General features: G+C 48.5%; 1 protein-coding gene across 3 annotated transcripts; it reads right to left on the reverse strand.

The window, feature by feature from the left end:
• Positions 1-39: 39 nt before the first annotated feature.
• AHSA1 (activator of HSP90 ATPase activity 1) lies at positions 40-8,242 on the reverse strand. 3 transcript variants are annotated; one of them, XM_027571779.2, is made up of 9 exons: positions 7,827-8,236; positions 6,287-6,477; positions 4,497-4,579; positions 3,979-4,096; positions 2,807-2,895; positions 1,847-1,975; positions 1,077-1,178; positions 549-600; positions 46-431 (listed from the first exon to the last, which is right to left on the reverse strand). In XM_027571779.2, exons 1-9 carry the CDS (start codon positions 7,904-7,906, stop codon positions 259-261), a joined length of 1,017 nt encoding a protein of 338 aa, XP_027427580.1. In that variant the 5' UTR covers positions 7,907-8,236; the 3' UTR covers positions 46-258. The 3 variants fall into 3 exon arrangements, with proteins under 3 accessions (XP_027427581.1, XP_027427580.1, XP_027427582.1); XM_027571780.2 differs by lacking the exon at positions 1,077-1,178 and having other exon boundaries at positions 40-431; positions 7,827-8,239; XM_027571781.2 differs by lacking the exon at positions 6,287-6,477 and having other exon boundaries at positions 7,827-8,242.
• Between the last annotated feature and the right edge of the window lie 231 nt (positions 8,243-8,473).

An 8,473-nucleotide genomic window follows, 5' to 3' on the forward strand; every position in this document is an offset into this window, starting at 1 on the left:
GAACACCAGCCACCCCATCAATACAGGCTTCCAGCTGTGCACGTCTTTTAAATTACGTTTATTTAGCGTATGTACACATAAAAGAGAAATCGCCCTCTGATCCCACCCAGCAGAAAACATGCACAAACCCCAGGTATACGTGGAGGGAAGGGGCCCCAGCCCCAAGTTAGTGGTTGGGATGGTGCCATCCTGGGAGTCCCAAACCCCGGCCAGGAGAGGGCTGGCCTGGGGGAGCGGACCGCCCCCTTGCTGCCAGCCCTAAAATAAGCGAGCACCATAGCCGAAGGTCTGTTTGATGCCCTCGAAGTAGTACCGCTGCCACCCCTGCCGCGTCCGCTCTTCCTCGGGGGCCGGGACGCCTCTGCCTTCCATGCACAGCTCGGTCTCTCCGTTCTTGTCCAGGAAGGTCAGGGTGATGGTGGCAAAGTGCCCTGGGGACAGGCAAGACAGGAGGGAGGTGTCAGATCCAGGGTTTCCATCAGGATTTGAGACGAGGGGAAAGGAACGAGTTCTGAGGCTAACAGCCACAGGCAAATCCGTATACTTACCTTCTGGCCAAGATTTAAACCTCCACTTCATCACGATCAGTTTCTCAGGGACCTAAAATAATCAGGGAGATCAGTCTGCACTGTGGACCACCACTTCCCTGATCCTGACCGGGAGCAGCCATCTGCCTTTTGGACGGCTCCACCACTTAGGGGCACAAAGCGGACAACCACGGACCACATACTGTGGCTTCTGCACCAGTCCCAGCCCTTCTCCCCTTACGCCGAAGTTGGGTTGGGTCAGCTGTGCCCAGGGGACATTTCAGTGCTGCCAATGGAAAGCCACCACCCCCCGATACATATGACCCCCCTTCCACAAAGGATCTCTTCAGGAAGAACTAATTTTACTCCACTAAGGAAAAAAATCCGAGGAAAGCAAGAGAATTTAACTGCAACCTTCTTTTGAAAATCAAAAATGAGCTTTTACTAACCGGATAGATTAAATTTTATCTACAGAGCCGAAAAAAGAAGGAACAATATATTCTTCTGACCAGAGACTACATCCTGGGTCTGGGGCTAGCGGGCACTCACCAGATCAGTGAATTCCCCAGAGACGTTGCCATCTACCAGGTGAAACTTCCCACCTTTGTCTGCTTCTAACATTGCGGGAGCGTGGGTAAAGGCCTGAACGAGCTGTGGGGGAAAAGGGAGGGAGGAAGACGGCGCTCCTCTCAGTGGGACCCGCTGACCCTGGCACGCCTCAGCTCGCATTTCCAAAGGCGCCCCTCTGCCCAATGACCCGTCGATCGACTATGCCGCTACAAAGGAACAGCTACTACTCAAGGATTTGACTTGAGTAATGCTTTGTGAATCCAGGATGCCATTCCTTCAGATCCATTCCCTTTTTTCTTTTTTTAAAGATTTTATTTATTCATTTGACAGAGGCACAGTGAGAGAGGGAACACAAGCAGGGGGAGCAGGAGAGGGAGAAGCAGGCTTCCCGCTGAGCAGGGAGCCCGACGCGGGGCTTGATCCCAGGACCCTGGGAACATGACCTGAGCCGAAGGCAGACGCTTAACGACGGAGCCACCCAGGCGCCCCTCATTCCCTTTTCTAACAAGAATGCTTCCAGTGGTGTCCACTCACACCACCCAAAACTAGTACACGGGAGGAAAAAGAAGGCATGTCCACTGCTGTGTAGGCTGAACAGAAGGGCCTTCCCTTTGCCTCTGCCTGTAGGAGGACAACCTCACAACATCTGCTTTTCAGCACCTGCTCTGCACACACAGGGGAGGTGCCCACAACCCAAGTCACCCAGAACAGCAGATGCCCTGAGGCCTGAAGGGCAGGATTACACTTACCTCTTGGGTGGTAAAGACTCTATAGAGCTCCTCTGGTGAGGTCAGGAAGGTTTCTCTAAGGGTGATCTTACAAGTGGGGATTTTGACACCAACAGGTCTGGCCTGGGTTTTTGAAGGAGCAGACTTAGCCTGTGGAGGCGGCAGTGAGAAAGGTTTAGAGGGATGGGGAAACCTGCCCTAACATGGCTTCCAGGACGGGCCTGTTACTCATCCTCACAAACGTGTCTGCCTCTAGCGCTAACTGTCCCAGGGGCTTCGAGGGGTGTGTATGGATGGTTCAGTCAGGATGGGGACTTGCCCAGAAAATCCTCAATTCCCACTGAAAACAACACTCCGCGTTGTTGTGAAGGAGATACTCACTGAAAACCCCACTGACCAAAGGACATGGCAAATCATGAGGTATTTCTGAGGCACTCAGTGTAATTCTCAAAGAAAAAGTCTGTGCTTAAATAGCTGGAAGCAGCCACCTCCCCCCCGGAACTCCCTCTGCTGTGCTGACAAAAGGGCAACAGGGCAGCAGACCCAAGTGCTGAGCCTGAACCACACACGTTCCATCGCCACAAAGAGTATTTGCAGGCCCTGCAAATGTGGTGAAGTCAATCAATTTTCTGACAGGTGAATGTAGTGACCTAAGCCCAGTACCTTCAGGAGACGTTCAGTATCAAAGTTGGAAATAGCAACACCCCAGTCAGAAGGAATATTGAGGCCATCTATGGGTAAACCCTATCCTGTGCTCATAACCTCCTAACTGGTGTTAAATGCAATCAAGAGTCAAACTCAGAAGCCCCAATAGCTTCCATTTGCTCTTGGGGTCTGTTCTAAATGAATAAAAACCAGGTTGAAGAGGGACAAACAACCACATCCTGCGGACTGCGAGAAGTACCACGGGCAGATCATATGCTGCTCTGGCTTGGAGGTTAAGGTCAGAGAGAAGAGTACATGGAAACACCATTTATATACCTTGCGCTCCTCAGTTTTCAGTGCTGGCTGCCCGGTTGGGTCTACTGCCTCTCCGTTCATCGTAGGCAAGATCATGCCCTGCGTGAACTCTGAAAAGATAAAATCGCCGCTCCTGGAAGTTACTTCTCAGCAGCTGAGATTTGAGGCTTCTTTAGTTTGACAAACATGGCGACCTTGCCCCAGAATGAGGTAACAACAGAGAAAGAGTACTTCATGCCTTTACCTTTGGTCTATGCCAGACAGGTATCTGAGCGTATGCTGCAGGATCCAGAATGTTAACTAGGATTGTCTTGAACCCAACTCCATTAGAAGCATTACAACTTGTCAAATGTACATGAGACCTACTCTGGATGGGAGCGAATGATGGTAGTGACACTTGCAGTGACTTCAAGAGGGCAAGATGCCCAAAGATGCAGATATAGCCCCTTCCCCACTCTGCCTTGCCTCTGCAGAGCAACCACAGCTAGTTAACGGCACCAGAGCAAATGGTCCCACCAGGAGAGGCGTCCCCTTCTACGCTGGTTCCCCCGACAGCCCTGCTATGTACTCTAACACCAAGATCAGAACACACGGACCGAACTGGAATTCTAAGGGGAGAGCTGAGCTAACTGCTACCTAACAACCCCCTAAGTGTCCCTAGAGAATGCGCATCAAAGATAGGCCAGGACTGTGCTCAGTGAGTCTAGGCGATGGCAAGTCTTTAGATCAGCACTGTCCCAACAGAAATACAGGGTCAGCCTCACACAGAATTTCACATTAGCCACATTACAGCGTTAAAACAAACAAGTGAAATTAATTTTAATAATATATTGAACGCAATATATCCAAACTATCATTTCAAGGTTATCAATATAAAAAAGCTAACTCATCATTCACATTCTTTTTTTTGTACCAAGTTTTCAAAACCCACTGTATTTTATACTCATGGCACAACTCAATTTGGACTAGCCACATTTCAAGAGCTCAAGAGTCAATATATCAGACAACCCATCTCTAGATCTTTCCCTTATTGAGTTTATAGACTGACTTGGAGATGAAATAAGCCCCCTCCCGCAAAATCTTTATTCATTTGGCAAAGAAAGGTCTGTCAGGCCCCTTACTCAGCAGTCTGCTGGCCGGGGGTTGGCGGAGGGACTACTTCCTCAAGGCATATATAACTACTCAAGGAATACCTGTTTTGAGGGTGCTGATGTAAATTCCCATTGCTTCTCTTAGAAGTTTCACCCCTTCTTCCTTCATTAAGGCCATGAGATTTGTGTCAGGCTCATCTTTGGCAAGGCTCACACTAATCTGAGTGAAAGATCAGAAGTAGGTGGTAAATAACTTGAGGGGCACCCACAATGTGGAATGTGGGTGCTGCGCTATCAGATAACTGCTGACATTTCCAAAGGAAATGCGTGAGGGTTGGGGTATTTTTCCAATCCCTATGAGTGTTCCTTCTAGAGTTCTCTCTGCCAAAGCCACAGTGGCTAATGTTAGAACCCAAGTTATTAGCTAAAACAGAGTAATTAAATAAGCACCAGCTGTGCTGGAAGCTCCCAGTGGCACCACAGACCCAGAAAATCATCTGCAGACTGAGGTTCTGAAGGCTGGGACCCAGGCTGGGCTTTCATCTTGAATGATAGGTCATTTTTCTCATCTGAGAATAGAGGATGTGGAAGACTCAGATGAGGAATTAGGAAGCACAAACCTCTACTTCATCCACACTGTTTTCATCAGATAAATTGGGGATCTCCACATGTCCCTTGTACTGCACTCCAGACTTAGAGGTACCTGTCAAAAACAACACAATGCCATTAGTCTCTCCTGCAGGCAAAGTCTGCTCTGGAGTCCTACCTACTCCTCTGCTTATACTTCTTTTGAACTACTGAACTGACCCTCTTTATTCTGAGAGAATGCCAGATGCAATCAACCCTCCCTCCTTCCCCAGAAGAAATGTCTTTCCTCATTAATTTTGCTGAGACCAACTGTGTTATTACTGTAGGGGACTAAGAGCTACATGCATGTGGCACTAGCATGAATTTTGCCAGGGAGAATTCGGGTCGATAATCAAGGCAGTCAGTTCTGCTAAGATGCTTGTTCTGAAAATGAAGTTTGTTCCAGTGCGACTGACATACTAGGGGACAATCTGATCACAGCATGAATTTCGCGCTTGCTAATACGGGATTTCTTCCATGAGAAACCCTAGGTGAACACACACAAAACTGCACCCAGCTGAAAGGAGCTGCACAGGAATACACAAGACACACACTTCCCAAACATTTATCTACTAGCAACCTCAGTTGCCCATGTGTTACAAGCCATGCTACCCACACTGGTGTTATAATGTTCCCTCTGATTTCAGTTGACCCTCCTTCCGCCAATTCACAATAACCTGCATCCTGCAACCCTTCTGATGCCCACTTTCACAAGTGAACTTTGGGTCTTTTTCAAGGTAAAGCGGCACATTTACTGTATTTTTAATGTATTTCTTCCCATCTAACATGTGTAGAACTGTACTATCAATTTTTACATTTCTACATTTAAAAAACGTGTCACCAATGAAGGTTTTGAGTGTTGTGTCCTGTCCCTAACTCTGTCCTCCAAGCCCTGTGGTTTTGGTTGAGCAATTTCGCACAGTATGGTGATTTTTAGAACACATGGGTGACGTCATAGCAGAACTGACTATATTTCAAAATTAACCAACAAGACATTTATCTTCACTTCTCTCGACCTCAGCTTCTCAATCTATAAAAAGAGGACTGGGCAAGAGGACACCTAAGGGTCCTTTCAGACTACTATACTTTAGTAGTTTTTTTTTTTTTTAAAGTCTTGAACAGATAGATTTACTTGTCCCTTCTTTATTACCATTTACTTGAGAAATGCTCATTGAAGCATAAATCTATTTTATGCTTTGCCCCCTACATGTACTCCTTTAGCTTTAGTGCCTTTTAAAATTCAGCTTCCCAACTATTAGGACCATCTAGGTGGGGCACATACATGGCTCTAATTCTTTGCCAATACCATCACAGAAGGGACATAAACTAGAGAATAAAACTGCCCCAAATTATAGTCACATACAAACTTCATTAGCATAGTCGTTGAAACTGGGAGATTCACACTGGAGAAAGTAAAAAAAGATCACGACAAAAAAACCCCCTTCCCACCTTTAAATCAATCACCCAAGAGATAAAAGTTAGCTAGTCTGAGAAACATTACCTCATATAAAATGTCCTAACATATTATGTGGCCCAAAGATTCAGTGGCCCAACTGCTTCACTGGTGGGGACTTGTGAGACCCCCCCCCCAGAGAGGAGATGCATTTAGTGTCCCCAAACAGCAGAGAAATTTTGGCACCCAATACTGATTGCTATGGAACTCCAAAGCAGCACTGTCTCCCTGGAAGAATTCCTAACTTTGCCCAAACTGTTCTCCACGGCTCCTTAACAGGTCAATCAAAATGCGGTTAACGTTTATCTTAACAGCCTGGCATAGATTTACCTGTCCAGTTTAGTTTGACGCTCCACTCATAAAAGAAGATAAGTTTGCCTTTGCGATTGTTAATGGATGCCTCTCCATCAAGCTTATTCACTTCTGTCACCTCACATTTGCCTTCCTCATTCTGCACTCGCACTGCGAGGAACAGTGTTTTCAGCTTATCCGTGGACCAATTTGAAGCATCCCTCTCTGTCCTGCAAAACATAAATAACGCTATGGACCAGCAGCCAAATGAAAGATAGACTGCTTGCTCTGTGCAAGGGAATTCACGGCTAAAAGAGGCCTGACAAATAGTTTGAAAAGATCAGTCCCACTCCAGTACACCCACAAATGCGTTATCCCCTTTTAGGAAGACAAGGAACCCCACACTGTCAATAAGGACAATGGCTGCGTGGAATGGTTACAAGTCAAATGGAAAATTATGCTTTCCTTTCTCAGCATGATGGTGCTAGGGTCAGTATGGGACACTTAAATACAGCGCCCCCGTTTGACCAAATGGAAAACTGTGACCATCTTGCTGAGGTCAGGAGTACAAGAGTGGGCCGTAGAATGCAGTATTTAGCTAACAAGTCCAGGAAGTAATACACTGATAATCTTGACCTCATTAGCACAGTGTTCTGACCTGTCAAATTCAGGTGGTGCTAGAAATCCCCTACACATTCTGTGTCCTCTAGATGGCCATGAAAACGATGTAAGTCAGGGCTTCAAAACAAAAATTAGATCACTCTGTGTATGTTAAAAGGAGAGGCAGGCCGAGCTATAGAGAAGAAAAATGACTTTCTGCCTCCCAATGTACTAAATAGTAGAAAAACCAGCAGGAAAAGAACTGCAACAAAGTAAAAATACAGTAAAGACAGTGTGAACCGAGTTCAGTGGAGTGAAAAGATAAGGAGATAGTACTTTTAATTTCATAAAAGAGAGGAGGCTTTTTCAAAGTGGTTACGTTATAAAACTATGATTGCCCGGCAACCAGGGGCAGTCCCGGGAGTTACTACACAACCAATTGACTAGTTCCGGGTGAGAGTCCCTAGCATCTTCAGCATCACGAAGCTCTCAGCACTTGCAGAACACGTTCCAAACCTTTGCCCTGTAGACTTAGGCAGCGGTCCCTTACAACTGACTCTGAATCTCACCCGTAAGCCGCAAAATAGCAATTCCAGCCCCGCAGCCCCGAGCCTAACTCAGCAGTCTCCCAACACAATCCACGGCGGTGTGGGTCTCACTGACTCCTCCGGCCACGTGTGGGAAGCATGTCCCCGCTCAGGCTGGATGCATCGGCTAGGAGGTTATGTTCTCGTATCTCTGGAAGCCCTCCTCTGGGTGCAGCCCTCCCCGTCGCCCCCTTGCCCTCCAAAAACTGAAACAGAGGCAGGTGGTGGTGCGTGGAGGGACCTGGGACTACGGACCCCTGCCAGAGTGAGAACCCACCCCCTTCTCCGGGCAGGGCTGCCCCGGGCCCTAGGTTTGTTCCGACCAAGGTTCCAGGGACCCGCAACCCCGGCCGGGCCGGAGCGCTCCCGCGGCCTGGCCCGCTGGCCCTCACCAGTGCCAGTTGTTGACGTTGGTGGCGTCCGCCCGCTCCTCCACGATCCAGCGTGGGTCGCCCTCACCCCACTTGGCCATCGGCTCTCCTGTCGCACCGCCACCAGCTTCCGAGCAGCCACAGCCACTGCCTCAGGACCGCCTGATCCCAGCCGCCCGGCAGCGCCTGGAAACTACTAGAAGCGGCTGCAAACCCTCCGGGCTTGCTTTTCCCTCCACCCCCCCCTCCCCGCCTTAACTTCCGGCTCCTCCTCACTCTCACCAGGTACTTCCGTTCCACCTCGTCGGACCTTAGCTTATGTCTCTTCTAGAGTTCCTTCAGGCTTCCTCGGGTTATCCCTAAAGGGGCCCGAAATGCAACCGCTCATACAACCATTCATCACCCGTAAGGCCACAAACAGTACGTCTCATTGTTTCCCTAGCCTCCGAATTGGCCCTGCCGAGCCTCATGGGAATTGTAGTCTTGTTGAGTAACCTGCGGGATAACCTCGGAAGGTCGCGCTAAAAGTAAAGGAAACGACGTAGGCGCGGTGTGCTGGGAGTTCTGGGAGCTGTAGTCAAGAAGTTCTGTGTCCCGTCCAGAACACGCTTGACCGCGGAGGCGAAAAGGCTACAATTTCCAGCATGCCCTGCGGCTCCCTTCTTGAC

This window comes from Zalophus californianus, chromosome 6 (assembly GCF_009762305.2).
Source record: "Zalophus californianus isolate mZalCal1 chromosome 6, mZalCal1.pri.v2, whole genome shotgun sequence".
Taxonomy (NCBI): Eukaryota; Metazoa; Chordata; class Mammalia; order Carnivora; family Otariidae; genus Zalophus; species Zalophus californianus.

What these genes read in the sequence shown, in the direction of transcription:
- AHSA1 (XM_027571779.2), bottom strand. Translation starts at nt 7,906, where the DNA reads ATGGCCAAGTGGGGTGAGGGCGACCCACGCTGGATCGTGGAGGAGCGG. An exon ending in CATCAGCACCCTCAAAACAG is followed by an intron (nt 2,896 to 3,978) that starts GTATTCCTTGAG and finishes TTATCTTTTCAG; the next exon opens with AGTTCACGCAGGGCATGATC. An exon ending in CTGGGGAATTCACTGATCTG is followed by an intron (nt 601 to 1,076) that starts GTGAGTGCCCGC and finishes TGATTATTTTAG; the next exon opens with GTCCCTGAGAAACTGATCGT.